Source organism: Marmota monax, unplaced genomic scaffold, assembly GCF_021218885.2.
Source record: "Marmota monax isolate L192 unplaced genomic scaffold, Marmota_monax_Labrador192_F-V1.1 WCK01_AAM20220418_F8-fsc00097, whole genome shotgun sequence".
Classification (NCBI taxonomy): Eukaryota; Metazoa; Chordata; class Mammalia; order Rodentia; family Sciuridae; genus Marmota; species Marmota monax.
The window spans coordinates 4,148,111-4,164,137 of record NW_026694162.1 but is presented as its reverse complement, the minus strand read 5'-3'; the positions used below and the strand labels follow the sequence as shown (position 1 = coordinate 4,164,137).

At 41.3% G+C, this 16,027-nt stretch overlaps 1 protein-coding gene across 1 annotated transcript in view; it reads left to right on the top strand.

Annotated features, from left to right (window-relative positions):
* Kcnn2 (potassium calcium-activated channel subfamily N member 2) overlaps positions 1–16,027 on the top strand; it is a 422,891-nt gene that overhangs the window by 284,309 nt on the left and 122,555 nt on the right. Inside the window, exons 3-5 of the mRNA XM_046465845.2 lie at positions 1,688–1,883; positions 2,747–4,026; positions 4,646–4,741. Coding sequence (XP_046321801.1) covers positions 1,862–1,883; positions 2,747–4,026; positions 4,646–4,741 — 1,398 coding nt within the window. The 5' untranslated portion in view covers positions 1,688–1,861. The remainder of the gene's footprint in view (positions 1–1,687; positions 1,884–2,746; positions 4,027–4,645; positions 4,742–16,027) is intronic.

Genomic DNA, 16,027 nt, shown 5'->3' with positions numbered 1-16,027 from the left:
CTGAGTTTGAAATTTTCTGACGGTCTCTCATGCTGTGTACCAATTTTCTCTTTTCTTGTGTAATTTGTACATTCCATCCTTCCCTGTACCCTCCTTGAGAGAAGTAAGAACTCCACATCATAGTACCATCTTAAATCTCAGGGAGCATTCATTTCTATTTTCTACATGATTCCAACATTATAAGTAATCCTATACTAAGGCAGCAAATATTTTTTTTTCTTCTGTTAATGGAGCACTAACATATTTTTTCCTTCTGTTTTAAGCCTTGAGTTTGCTATTTGAGAATGTCAGTTTCATATAAGGTGAAGGAGCTATTATGTTCCTATGACGTTTTAGTGACTAGAAACTTACATCTAATTTAAAATGCTGGTGACAACTGTTGTGATATTTAGGGGGAGTGGTCTTTATAATCTTTCATCTAAACCTATGAATAGTTAATGAAACTACTAATTTACCAAAGCTTCTTTGAAGTATTTATATTTATGAGGATGGATCAAATATTTTCACTCATTCAGCTACATGGAGCAACCAGAGAAAGGCTATATAATTTGTTGGGAAGAGTACTAAGACATGTTTGATAGATTTTATGCTTTAGTTAAAATTATTTTTCAGACCAAAGATGAATAAGTTTTAATTTGGAAACTTTGATTCAACTTACTTGTTACAATTGTTTTTAATAGTCCTGCTCACCACACCATTCACTCAATATCTTCACAGTTGCCCCCCCCCCCCCATTCAGTAAACTTCATTATTCTAAACAAGTTTTATTAATTTCACACTGTGGAAATACAAAACAAAAATCAGAAGTGTTGTGTGATTTTTAACTATTAAAATTCTATCATTAGCCAAGATCATTGATAAATTCAAATCCTGAGAGTATTCATTATCTCAAATCAAGAACTACGGGACTAAAACCCTCCCGATTTTTCCTCCTGAATCTATTTACTCTCATGATCAAAAAAATTAAAATTGTTTAACACATCCAAATATCGCAAAATAAATTATTCACTCCATGGCATTGAAAACACACACACACACACACACACACACACACACACACACACACACACGGGAATAGAGAAAAGGTAAGCAACTTTAGGGCAGCTGCTGAATAGAATGTCAAGAAATTGGATCCAGCTGAGAATTTCAATTACCTAATGAGGGTGATCCACTTTCACTCTAATTCGTTGGTCTACTTCATTAATTATTATCATAAATGCTTTAAAAATCACTATTTAAAAGCGAAACAAATATTCAATTGGCCATTTTCTATGATTTTTTTTTGTAGGGGGGAGGAAAATTTCAATTCACAAAGAAAACTGTGAAGACTTAAGATGGAGCAGAAACAAAGAACCCTCAAAGATTCCCCCACCTCTTTGTTAGTGTACAGCCCAGTGAATAAGACATTACGGCAAATTTTACACAAAATTCAATTTTTATTGGTGTATTAAAGAGTAAATAAATAACCATTATACCAAAGTACAGCAAAACTCCAGCTCTACCCCTGGACAGAGATTATTCAGCCTAGGTTATCATTACAGTATTAATAATTTCCCAACCTGGCTGAAATTGCCAGTGAATCAGCCGGCGCCAGGCCCCTCTCCCACCCGCTGCTGCAGTCTGGGCTTGGCAAAGAAGATGTTCCGTGTTTGCGCATTTGTGACTCTCCTTTGCTTTGTGTCTGCAGGTGAGGAGGAGGAAAAGAAGAGAGGCTGGCGGCCGGCGGTCACAGAGCAGCCCTCAGACCCTCTAGCAAGGAGCATCTCCACGGAGGAAGAAGCTTGCAGACCTACTCATTCAGGCTGCCGGAGAGCCTGAGAGCCGGAGCCCGGGACTCGGCGACCGGGGGCGCCAGCCCCTCATGTTCCGCAGAAGGCGAAAATGTGAGCGGGCGGTTGCGGGGAAAGCCCTCCGCCCCCGCCAGGGGGACCAGGGAAGCCCGAGCGGGCTCTTCCCGGGGACGGCGGGGATCCCCTCCTCCGGCCCCGCCCCCACCTCCCCCGGCCCGGGCGCCGTTGCAGTTAACCCTACCAGCGCCACAGCGCACTCTGGCGAGAGCGCAGCGCTAACTATCCATACTCCAAGACTCTAGAGCCTGGAGCCAGTGAAACATCCAGGCGCTGGGTCTTCTCTGATCCTCTGTGGCCAAACCAGGGCTCATGCCTAGGAGTTTTCCCCAGACGTTGCTGCTGTAGCTTAGCCAATAGCCAAACTTTTTCCTTTCCAGAGCCAGTGCCCCCGTAGTCACTTGGCGGGCAGCCTGCAGCCCACTCTCAGCGGGACGTTGGGGGAGAGGCTGGTGTAGGGAGAGAGGGCTGCTGTTTTGGAGCCCTACAAAGAGTGAGAGTGGAGGAGTGGTTTGGGTTTCGCGCTGTGCTGGTGCCTGCCCTATAGCCTGAGTGGTCCGATGTGCTGCAGTGCCCGGGACAGGTGATTCGGACATCGCATTCGGCATCACTCGGTGGGGCGGCGGCGGCACGCGAGAGACACCTCTTATCCCCCATAACCCGGCTGCACTGTTCTCGATCCCGGATAGTGGTGTTATCGATCCCGGATAGTGCTCAAGGGTGCTCCCAGATTCAGCAGGTGGAATCCACGCCCTCTAGCGCCCTAGCCCTGGCCTCTGACCCCCGGGGTCTTCATTCTGCAGATTCCCCTCCCCACTTCACACACACACACACACACACACACACACACAGGCAGCCCTAAGCCGCGCTCGCCGCAAACTCAGTCTCGGTCCCCGCAGGTGATGTCATGCCCATTGTTTTGGTGCGCCCAACCAATCGGACTCGCCGCTTGGATTCTACCGGAGCCGGCATGGGCCCTTCCTCGCACCAGCAGCAGGAGTCCCCGCTCCCGACCATAACGCATTGCGCAGGGTGCACCACCGCCTGGTCTCCCTGCAGCTTTAACAGCCCTGACATGGAAACCCCATTGCAGTTCCAGCGCGGCTTCTTCCCAGAGCAGCCGCCACCGCCACCGCGTTCCTCACACCTGCATTGCCAGCAGCAGCAACAGAGCCAGGACAAGCCGTGCCCGCCCTTCGCGCCCCTCCCGCACCCTCACCACCACCCTCACCTCGCTCACCAGCAGCCGGGCAGCGGCGGGAGCAGCCCATGCCTCCGGTGCAACAGCTGCGCCTCCTCCGGTGCCCCGGCGGCGGGGGCGGGGGCGGGGGATAACCTGTCCCTGCTGCTCCGCACCTCCTCGCCCGGCGGCGCCTTCCGGACCCGCACCTCCTCGCCACTGTCGGGCTCTTCGTGCTGCTGCTGCTGCTCGTCGCGCCGTGGCAGCCAGCTCAATGTGAGCGAGCTGACGCCGTCCAGCCATGCCAGTGCGCTCCGGCAGCAGTACGCGCAGCAGCCCGCGTCCGCCTCCCAGTACCACCAGTGCCACAGCCTGCAGCCCGCCGCCAGCCCCACGGGCAGCCTCGGTAGCCTGGGCTCCGGGCCCCCGATCTCTCACCACCACCACCATCCGCACACGGCGCACCACCAGCACCACCAGTCCCAGGCGCGCCGCGAGAGCAACCCCTTCACCGAAATAGCCATGAGCAGCTGCAGGTACAACGGGGGCGTCATGCGGCCGCTCAGCAACTTGAGCGCGTCCCGCCGGAACCTGCACGAGATGGACTCGGAGGCGCAGCCCCTGCAGCCCCCTGCGTCCGTCGGAGGAGGTGGCGGCGCGTCCTCCCCGTCTGCAGCCGCTGCTGCTGCCGCCTCGTCCTCAGCCCCGGAGATCGTGGTGTCTAAGCCGGAGCACAACAACTCCAACAACCTGGCGCTCTACGGAGCCGGCGGCGGAGGTAGCACTGGAGGCGGTGGCGGCGGTGGCAGCGGGCATGGCAGCAGTAGTGGCACCAAGTCCAGCAAAAAGAAGAACCAGAACATCGGCTACAAGCTGGGCCACCGGCGCGCCCTGTTCGAGAAGCGCAAGCGGCTCAGCGACTATGCGCTCATCTTCGGCATGTTCGGCATCGTGGTCATGGTCATCGAGACCGAGCTGTCGTGGGGCGCCTACGACAAGGTACAGGCTTGAATCCTTGCCCACCCTCCCAGAGAGGGGCGCCAGGTGGTTGGGATGGGCACTGGCGGGAACTCTTTACCAGCGGCTCCCCGAGTCTTCCCGGTGCGAACCGAAGTGCCTGCGGGAACAGCTAGTGCGGCTAGGACGCGCACGCCTAGATGGCTAGGCAACTCCAAAAGGAAACCTTTCCGCGTGCGGCCAAAGTTCTCGAGGCACTAGAATGCTTAGCGCTTTCAAGCACATTAAATAAGTGGTTATGGGAGTCGGTGAGGGAAAGCATGTGTATTCCTCTCCGGTGCTCCTGTTTAGGAGGCCGCTTTCAATCCTCAGCGCTTAAACTCAGGAATAACTTCCTCTCTGGTTTAGCGATCCAGGTGAAGCATTTCAGACCTTGGTGAGGATCTTGCAGCCAAGCCACTATTCTTTCCAGTTCTGCGATCCTCCCGCTTGGTTTTGAAGCAGAGTAATCTGACATCGCAGATATAAAACAGCACCCCCTCCCCATCCCCGCGCCCCTTACTGTGAGTTCGGGTCAATTTGCGGGGGACTGAGGGACCCTCGAGGCCTGGAAGGGGGTTAAACGTGCTTCTTTCTTAAAAGTCTTCGGTCTGTGTTGCAGGCGTCGCTGTATTCCTTAGCTCTGAAATGCCTTATCAGTCTCTCCACGATTATCCTGCTCGGTCTGATCATCGTGTACCACGCCAGGGAAATACAGGTAACTTAGGTTCTGCTGATTATGAATGTAGAAAGCCTGGGGGAAAGCAAGGCAGCAGGGCTTTTTCCAAGCAGTCATGTCCTTGCCTAAGGTTACAGAAGACACATGCTGTGTCTTATGGCGGCACCTGACCTGTTCTTTCAAGAAGTTAAAAACAAAAGAAAGCAGTGCAGGATGTAAACAGGCAGTAGTTTCTGATATGTGTGGGTTAAATTCTTAACCCACTTTCACCTGTCTTCTGCAGGTAGATCAACCTCTATACATCAGTCACCACATTTGTTTTCAATAAGCTAATTATGACGTATCCTTAATCTTCACAGTAAATATGTGTTCTTGTTGGAGACACTTTTCCTGATGAGTAAGTCATTATGGAAGGAAGGTCTTGTCCATCTACATTGTCTTCTACTAAGTAGCATAAAGAAGAAAGTAGGTTCCTGATGTTGCTAGCTAACATAAATGTGGGGAAAATTCTAACTTTCTCCTAAAACGTTTCTTTATCCTAAAGGGTTCCTTAACCTGAAACGTTTTTGTTTAAGTTTAGTTTATAAATTCATATATTTAGTACTTTAGTACATTCTTAGCTAAAGTCATTAGGTTATTTTTTTCTAAAGTTGTTATGGCCACTGCCACTGTGAACTGTCTTGACAGGAAAATGTTTGTTTTATTTAAATACATCCTGGAGCACTGACAATATTGGTTGCTACTAACAATATCAGAATATTCTGTAAAAATTACGGGTCATTTTTTTCAAAAATTAGATTGGAACCCAGCTTAGAATTTACACACACATGTGTTTTCTGATTTTTCTGATCCATTGTTAGGTATTTGGTGGGACTATGAAAACTTCCAAAGTAGGGTGTCTTTGAAAATAAAACATTTTATACAACTTGCCTCATAGAAAATTTAGTATTAAGTTAAATTAATTTCAAGTTAGTAACCAGCAAACACACTAAATATAGAAAAAAACAATTGTAATGATTGTCCAAACAAAGATGGCATGTAATCCCAAATGAGAGAGGAGTGACTTCATTTTACTTTATATTTGCTAAAACTTTGAAAAGTGTGTTTTTGAAGGCATGAGGTTAGTGAATAGAAATTGAAAGAGTGTTTAGAAATAAATAGTAAAATTGTATTGGCAAAACAGGACAAACACACATTTGAATTTTTTTTTCCATTTAAAAAATTTACTCAGATTCATCTTTAATTCAGTCCTCCTGATGATGGGCTTTTGAGGTTCTTCCAATTTTTTTTTTTTTTTTTTTGGTACCAGGGATTGAACTCACGGGCACTTGACCACTGAGCCATATCCCCAGCCCTATTTTGTTTTATTTAGTGACAGGACCTCACTGAGTTGCTTAGTGCCTCACTTTTTTTTTTTTTTTTTTTTTTTTTTGCTGAGGCTGGTTTTCAAACTCGTGATCCTCCTGTCTCAGCCTCCTGAGTTGCTGGGATTATAGGCGTGTGCCATCGTGCTCAGCCAAATGTTTTTAAATGATACTTCAATGTAGCTTAAACGTTATGGGTGTTTCTTTTAATTTTGACATGAAGAGTAAATACTTAGAACTAAAAGGAACAAAAATGGCCCTTTGACTCAGTTTGCAGATAAGTCGGAAGATGTGTGTAGCTTTCCAGATCAAGCGGTCACAGTGCAAAGCAAGAGCAGGCCCTTTCCTCCTGGTTCTAGTCCAGAATGCTTCCTGCTGAGTTCTGCTGCTGCTTACCTAAAGCTCCCAAACACAAACATTGCTTTATCTGAAGGTTCTCACTACATCCCAAAGTTTGGTATATGAATAAGATTAAGTTTAAAATATTATTCTACAACGTTCTTATGTATTTTTAAAAATCAAGTAACTTTAAAATGTTTTACTTAATCTGTCTTGGAATGAGAGACCTTGCTGCTTTAAATTATTAGCTTTCCTTGTATTACCTGTTCTTCTGAAAAGCACACAACTAAAAACATATTCATGGGGAGGACATTTATGAGTGATATCTCCAACAAGGTGTCTTCTTGAAAACACTGACTGTTCAAGGGTTATTGGAAGATTTAAAAAAAAAAATGTGTTAAGTCTAAAAGGAGCTTCCAAAAATGAATTACGTGTCCTAAAAAAATTAAAAATAAATACCATAATAGAATTCTTGAAATGTTCAAAAACTAATACAGGAAGTTACATTTTTATAGATTATTTTATGTCTAAGGATATTCCTTTCAGTGGCTAATTTGGACTGTTTCTGACATGCAAAATACCTAGATATCTATGTTGATTAGAGTACATATAGCCTGGGTAAGAAAAATAAGGACAGGATTGTCTGCGAGTAAACACAGTGGACTTCCTTAGTGTAGGGTAACATAAATATCATGGAGTGTTAGGTTTTAAAAATTTGATTAATTTTATAAGATATACAAACTCTTAAACCTGCGACACTTGAGAGATCTTTTCAAAATAGAGTAGTATCATTTGGTTATTTTGATGCAGCTCCTATACTTAATATTTCATCTAGAGGGATTTATTCCTCTAGATGAAGCTCAAAATTCTCATCTGAAATGCTTTTAAAGAAGAACAGTCAACAATGCTGTCAGAATAGTTTTTACTCTAAAAGTCAAGTGCATAGTTTTATGTGTATTGATGAAAAATGATGGATTGTGTCCTTCTTTTTAATTTATTGATGTTGCTGCTGTAGATGTATTTCTTTCATAGATCTTTTAAGCTAATGGGCACTTCTCAGTTTATTATAAAAAGTTCCAAATATATTGATTTAGTTTTGAGTTAAGGAACTAAATGCAGGAGTCATGCTGCCTTTCAGACTGTCATTTACAAAAACAGTCTTAGCATATTGGTGTGATGATTGGATAATGATAGGTAGCTAGTGTGAGTTTCTGGCACATGATACCATTGTCCACTACATTCAGGAAAAGAAGGTGTTTTAGATGATGTTCAAGCTGTCTGTCTACTGGAATTGCTTAATGAAGCTTAGGGAGGCCCTGACATTTTCATGGAGAACCTTGGAAAGCAAGTCAGTGTGACCTTTTGTAAAATGTTTATATACACTCTGGCAAAATAAAATGGTTCAGGTGAGTCATGGGAGGAAGTGCATGGATTAAAATAGTTAGATGGGGAGGCTCTGCAAGAACACAGCTCACTAAATTTCAGCTTTGGTGTCATTTTTCAGTACCACAGACAGCTCAATGTACTCAGCTACATAGTTTGTTAATTTCACTAATTACCTTTACTCCCCACAGCCAAAAATGAAAATCTTTTTTGTTTTGTTGTTGCTTATATAAAATTAGATTGAGTAAGAGCAAAATTTCAGCTAAATAGATATTAGACTTTTTAAATAGACATTTGGACTTGCTTTCCATATCCATCAATAAAGCCAGAAAAATGAGACAGCTTTAATAAATGCCTTTGTATCTTGACCTTCCAATAAAGAAAAACATGCTGTATGGGTGTTTTTTATATATTTTGATACTAAATAAAGAGCATTCCTACCTCAAGACTCAATTTTAAATTATAGGAAAAACAAAAGTAGGATTTCTGATGATTTTTCTTTTGTCCCCACCCCTGCAGTGAGATTGAAGTTATTTCTTGACAGAGTAGGTGTAAAATAAAGTTCAAATACTCATTAAGGTCTTCAAAATCAGAAAATTCTAATGTAGATTTTACTTCATCAGTTCAGCTTTATTGTACTATCATTTTTCTTGTGGAAGCAATTTTTGGGGGAGGAGGATACCGAGTATTGAACTCAGGGATGCTCGACCACTGAGCCACATTCCCAGCCCTATTTTATATTTTATTTAGAAACAGGGTCTCACTGAGTTACTTAGCGCTTTTCTTTTGCTGAGGCTGGCTTTTAACTAGCAATCCTCCTGCCTGAGCCTCCAGAACTGCTGGGATTATAGACATGTGCCACCACGCCCAGCTAGAAGCAATTTTAATAGAATTTAGTTTTTTGATTGACAAATGTGGAATTCTAAACTGGAGGGAAAAAACACCTTTAGATTGGTAGTTGATATTTTTGATTCTCATGGAACTTATAGGAATGATAGGTACTGTACTTTAAATTGGAAAGCGGTGGTATGGTTTGGGTAACAATATAATTATATAATAAATGGCATTAGGGGAAACACTTTTTTTTTTCCTTTGGTATCCTTGGCAATGGAATAGCTGTGTGTCTCTTTCAAGTTAGCTTTTCAGAGATGGACTATGTAGAACTCTAACTGGAAGAATAGAAATTAAGATTTCACTTCACTTGTGTGCAAGGATCACACAGAGGAGAAAGGAGTGAGTGAGGGCAGCGGGCTTAGTGAACTATGAAATCTGGACTGGCTAGAGAGGGATGTCTGCTCACCACTTAGTGGGCTTCACCTCTACTGCACACTGTGGGGAAGAATATTCACTTTCCCACTCCTACAGGGAGCAAGCACATGCTTCCAGACAATGCAGAAAATACTTCATGCACTCAGTATTCTTGTTAATTAAAAAAAAAACAATTAAAAGTAATTTGAATAGTACAGAAGAGTTTAAAATAAAAAGCGTAAGTCACCTTCTGTATACTCTCAGTCTTGTTTCTCAGAGGGAACCACTTTTAAGTTTCTTACATGTCTGTCCGGAGTTTCAAAAGCAAATATTTAGAAGTATTTATATGCATAAACACCCTTCATTCCTGAATATGTCTAGTGTGTGTTTTTGCTTATCAGCACCTAGGGACCTAGCTCATTCTTCTTTAGCGGTTGTATATTATGCTATTTTATGGGTATACTATAAATTATATCGCTGAAAGTTGATAGGCAGTTTGGAGTTTTCTTGGGTTTTGCTCTTACAAGCAATACTAACACGGACATCTTTATGCATTTGTTTTTAACGTACAAATTTGAATATATATGATAAACTTCCAGCAGTAAGATTGCTAAATAAACATTAGGACTGGGGGCATCGCTCAGGGGTAAATCAGTTGTCTAGCATGCGTGAAATAGGTCATGGGTTCAATGCCTAGCACCACAAAAATGAGAAAATTACACATACACACTGTTATTCCTCCACAGCATTGGGACATGTTTTCTTCACAGGATTGTTTACTATGGAAATTATAAAAAGGAAATTTTTATTATCTCTGTCCTTTTAAGGTCTAAAAAGTTTATCTTCTTAGAATAAATATATTTGGAGAAAAATTGTCTAGGGATAAAAATTAAGCCCTCATTGGCCTTTTTGCATCTGTTTTGTGATATCTTGTGGTGTATTATCTAATCTGAGAAATTGAATAATCCTTGTAAACATGTGATCAGAAGTAAATCTTTGCCAGATTTTTGTTATTTTTAGTTTAGGAAATTTGGAGGAGGCTGGGGAAGATAAAGGAGACTACAAATTAAAAGAAATGATCTTAGATTGGCTTTAGGTCTATGCTATATCTATGAGGTTGATGAAAATTATGGCTACAGGTTGACTGAGATTCTGGAAGTTAGTGAGGGGGAAAGCTCCCCAGAACTGCTTTTTGTGTGGCTTTTAGCTTAACAATTGATATCTATATTGCCAGCAGCTCTACATCAGGAGTAATGAGACTCTCAGGCCTTTTGACTTCATGTATACACTATAGTAATGAAATCACTCAGGACTAATTTTCTCTGCCTGCCTGTGTAAAGATCTCTGCATTATTAATGGTAGTGACACTAAATAAAGTGATCCTGGTGTGCTTACAGAGCAGCATCAGAAATGAATGGAGAGTAGAACTTTAAGTTTACCTCAAGTGAGTTTGCTAGAGCTTTCATCCCATTTCTGAGCCATGTTTTGTGCAGCTGGAAAAGAAGGGCACTGAGGGCTGTTGATATTCCAAACCACACCTAGCAGGTGGGTGGAGGAAGCCTGCATTGATTTAACTTTAGAGGAGTTAATTTGGCCAGGATATAAAGTGGTTTTGTGGCATTGTATTAGAGAGGATTTCTGCTTTTTAGGAAATACTAGAATATGTGCTATTTGGGGAGTTTATTTCAACGTGAAACTTCTTATGAGTTCTGTTTTTAAAACTAGAAATTGCATACAGGGGACAAACTTTAATCATCTGCTTCAGTATCCCATCTACCATGTGAATGTTCTTCATGTCGTCTTTGATAAAAGTAGTCACTCAGTTGCCTCTTGAACCCTCTTCCTATAAGACTGTCTGTTCTATTCTTAGACAGTTCTTATTTTTACTAAGACTTTCTTTATGCTGAAGTTAGGTCTAGTTTTATTCACTGTGTATTCAACATTTTATGAGTTGTTGAGCTCAACCCATACAAAGAGGAATAAGATGGTTAGGTTCCTCACCTCTTGGAGCTGACCCTATAAGGAGGTGGGATTAAGGAGAGAGTAAAAGAAAATCCTTGGAAACAAGTAACATGAAAATGTCAAAAGGGCTGAGATAGAAAGTTGGGACTGAGGGTTGTATACATCAGACAGGAAGATCAGGGGAGGACTTCAAGGAAGTGACATTGAAAACTGAAACTTGGAGGAAAAGCAGTATCCAGTATTGGCAGAGTCTGTGGGAACAACCTGGGCAAGGGTCTCATCACTAAAAGGAGTTTACTGTGATTAAACCAGTATGGCTCAAGCAGTGACAATACCACACAGGTCAGAGGGTATTCAGGAGCCTGGCAACAGATGATCATGAGGCTATGGTAAGGATTTTTGAACTTTGTTTTTCAAAGTGCAGTGAGGAAATCATTGAAGAATTTTAAATAGGGGAGACTACTGAGCCAACTTAATGTATGAAAAGGGCTTTTAAAAAAAAATACTCTGAGAAGATTGCTCAGGTGGTCTGGAGGCTCTTGACAAGTGGTGTCAATAGAGATGATGCTCACTGGACTTGGGTACCAGCAATGGAGGTGAGAACTGGGATAGTATGAGATCTGCGTTGGAGATTTAATGGATTTATTCATGGATTGAATGTGTCTGGTAAGGGCAAGTGGCAATGCAAACATGGTCCACAGGGTTCTGGTTGGAGCAGTTGAGTGTATGGTATAGAAAAGGGAAGGCACAAATTGTAGTGTAGGACATGGAATGAGGGACTGGTTTCTGAGTAATGTGATTGAAATGCTGCTGATTGTATAATGTGAATCTGAAGCTGGGAGGGAAGGTCTGTACTGGAGATTTAAATTTGGGAGTTTCCAACATAGTATTTAAGCTCATATGAGTTAATCAAATCACTGGGAGAGAAAAGAAAAATTAGAAGGTGGAGAGTCGATTGTCCTCTGACATCTAGAGGTTGAGTAAAGAAGGAACGGGAAAAAAAAGAGGCCAGAACGCATTGCCTCTGAGGTAGAGGAGGCCAAGAGATAGGAGTATTTCAAGGAAAAGGACATTGTGCTCTGTCCTGAATGCTGCCAAAGCCTGTTAATTGGGGTACAGAGCACTTTTTGGATTTAGCAAGTTGAAGGTCATTGCTGACCTTGACAAGTGGTTTCCGTGGAGTGGTAGAGAAAGAAGAAAAACTGTAATTTCTAGTATAACAGTATAAATTGATTCTTCCTTTCTCGGGATCACAGAGCAAACATTGGTTATGTCCCTTTAAATGCCCTCCTAATTAAATAGTCCCAGTTTCTTTGAATATTCTCAATCAGCCTTTATCCATGATCACTTTCATCTGCACTTACTCCATTTTGTTGAATTTCCTCTTCAAAATGAGAAGGTCGGAAAATGCACCTAGTACTTTTAGATAGGATCTGCCCAGGGAGGTTATTATCTCCCTTCATCAAAAATGCTGCATTATAATAGCTATTGTTCTAAAAGGGTCATTGCTTCACACTGGTGCCAAGTGACACTTGTAAAATTGTTACTGAGCTAAATGTACAATCTTACATTTACTAAACCTGTTATATAGCATTTTCATTTCAGAGCAGTGTCTTCAGCCTGATAGAATTGTTTGAATCATAGTTATGATGTTTATTTGACAAACACTTGTTTAAATTTGGAAAGTCCTATGTATGGACAGTCTATGGAGCTGGCAAGACTGTAGGTTCCACATTGGTGCTAGATTCTGTTCCTGAAACATGGTCAACATTAGTAGCTCTTAATCAGTCTTCACACCTGCCATTGACACATATAACGCTTCTTTCTTAGTTTTGTGTGGGCTGCAGATTTGAAAAATGTGCCCACAGCATGAGTGAGCCAGGGTCAGAGCTCAGAATTAGGCCCTCTCTTTGTTGCTCACCTTCTGCTCATTAATGATACTTGGGATGGCCTTTCCAATACCACTCCGTGAACCCTCTTAGCCAGCCCCCGTTTCTCTAGTCTTTCTATGAGAATGTCATGACTGTCTCTTCCTTTCCTGAAAGCCACATACTCTGAGTGAACCGCAGTGTCACGATCTCCCAGCCCATTAATGATGTCCAAGAAGGACACACAAGTGATTTGCTTATAATTTTAGAAATTCTAATATAAGCTTTATGACCTAATGCCTCCTCTCTTAAAAAGCTTATGTTTATTTCCCTCAGGTTATAAAATTAATAACTATTCATGTTAGAAAATTTGTAAAACATAGGAAAATATATAAATTATACTAATATCACCACCCATAAATGAAGATTATTTATGTTAGAATGTTCTTATATGGAGTAGAAGAACATGATATTTGCTATCTAGAGTTATAAAGAAATTCTGTATATTCTATGTAACTTTATATTGCTTTTACTCTACCATTAAGTATTCTGAATAGTCACAATTTTTTCACCATGTAGTGATCAATTATTTTCCTTATTTTGAACCTTTAGGAGAAGTGAATATTAGTGTACTTAAAATATTTTTTTTATAAGGAATACCCCTGGAAGCTAACTTTTCTGAGCATTTCTGATGATTTCCTAAGGATAAACTGTGAAGACAGATTATTGAGTTAAATGAAATTATTGAAAGCAATTGATAATTTGTAAATTATCTCCTCAAATGTTTATGTTGCTCCTTTTATTATTGAAGTATTTACAAACTACTTCATTAAATAACTAATGTGGCTATATTCTGGAGTGTCTAGGACTCATGTACCAGCTAGGACCTTGAGTATGTGACCAGTGTACACAGCTAGGACTTTGCTGTGTGAATCTGGGAAATTACCTCTCTATAGTTTCTTTTGCCTTGCCATTTCTTCATGATCTTGACTTTTAAATATTGAATAAGAGTTTTAGAAAAAGGGTATCCCTGTTTAATAATTAGAGTTTATATAGAAATACCATGAAAGCATTATTGAAAGATAACTCTGTCCTCAAATGTTCTCAATTCATTTTATTATGGAAAGCTATAAAACCTATACTTTCTGAAATTTTTCTCTGTAAACGTGCCTTCAGGGAAGAGCGATCAGTCTCTCCTTTGGTTGTTTACTCTTTTTGCAACATAGTCTCCTGGCTTTGTGCACTGCGTCTGGGGCTAGTCTGTCTGAGCTCCTTCCCAGTTCTGCCACTAATTAGACATGTGACCTTGGACAATTTAGGTAGTCTCTCTGAACATCAGTTTCCTTGTCAGGAAAAGGGAGATTACAGAGTACCTCTCTCATCAGATTATTACAAAGATTGAGTTAATATACTTGAAGCACTTAGAACACTACCGAGAATGTGGTAAGGGCTGCTTACAGGTCAGCAGCTAGTTATTGTTAGCTGATTTGGGGTGGAAGGGGAGGAATTGGAGCCCAGCCACTCTGGCCTTTGGAAAACGGTGATAGTTGTTTTTCTTATCAAATTTATGAGAGGGAACAGAAAAAGGTGGTCATTGGAACAGTGCCCATTAGTTTATCAACAGCACTTGGGGTGTGGGTGTGTTCCTCTCCATGTGCCTGTGAGTGTACCCTTGCATATTTATAGTGAAAACTTTGATCTCCATTGAAGTCAACCTCCCCCTCTCCCTCCAAATAGAATGAGTTCAGATTCTTCCTGTGAGAAAGTTGGCTGGCTTAGCAGGGAAGGGATCATTTTGGCCACTGGGTTTCAGATCTATAAAAGATTGTTCAGATACTGTGATGTGATGTCTGTTTGTGCCAAAATGGCCATTTTTCCCCCTTAACCTACCACAGACTTGACTAGGCCTCTTCAGAGGGATATTAACTCCTTCAGGCTTCACAGCTGACTGCATCTCTGCATCACTAATTAGGACTCTGGTGACTTAAAAGAGTTAAGGGAGTCTCTCTGGAAAGTAAGCAAAGGGAATAATTTGGATAATGGAAAATTCTGGTATTAAACTGTTGCTAGAAAGGATGTGAGGTGGTTAATAGTGAAAGGTGTGTGCAGAAACTGCTGTAGTGGGCAGCACTTTCGTCTGTGTCCTCTGCAGGTCTACAGTTTATTTAAATAAACACTTTCCTTTTTCTGGGGCTGGGTTTTCTTCTGGCAAGCATTAGGCTTACTATGCCACAGGGCTTACTATGCAGTGGTCTATAAGAGTTGGGAAGAATTTTTGTGTGTCAACATGACAAGTGATATCTCAAAATATTCTTGGTATGGTGAAGATTTTTCTTTTTTAATCAAGGAGTTTGCTTTTATGTTTCATTTCAAATAGACATATATTATACCAGCTTTTGGATTGGAATAATGCATTGATATTAGGGTAGTTTGGGACTTTGCTTTTCGAATTCATAGAACACATTAGGATTTACACCTTGTACACTTTTAAACTTCACCATGCAGACAAGTTCTAAGAGCCAAAGTTCTAAATCAATAATTCCTCCTTTGCTTGCTTAAATATGCTGACCATCTGTACCTGGTTATGTGTTTATCCACCACAGCTGTCCTGTATTAAAATGAGCTTGCTTACAAGTGATTTGACTATTAGGATGTGAGTATGTAGCTTTTACTGTTTGGTCACTGAGATATTCGTCTTCTATCAGCAAGCTTTCATAATCCAAGGAAATCCTATGCAAATGTTTGCACATTAGTTTTGACACAAACATACTGAAGTTTTGAGAAAAGGCATAAAGTAGTATAGTGGACTCATCCTGGTTTTGACCTTGAATAGCACTTTACTTAGAATATTGTCTGTTGTCATGAGGGATAAACACTACATGGGTCCTAATCCTTAAGCTATTTAATTTTTTACTGAATGGCTGAGGGAAATTATATCCTAGGATTAGATTTATTTTCATGAACACAGATTATTTAAGATGTTGAAAAATAATAATTAGACTGATGTTTATTGAAATTGTATGCATATGTCATTTACCAACAATGATTATAGGATTTATAATAATTGTCTAAGGCTTAAAAAAACATACTTAGTGATTTTATATATGTACCCAGGCAAAATTACTAATTGAAAACATAATTCTATTTATGTGGAATTAGCC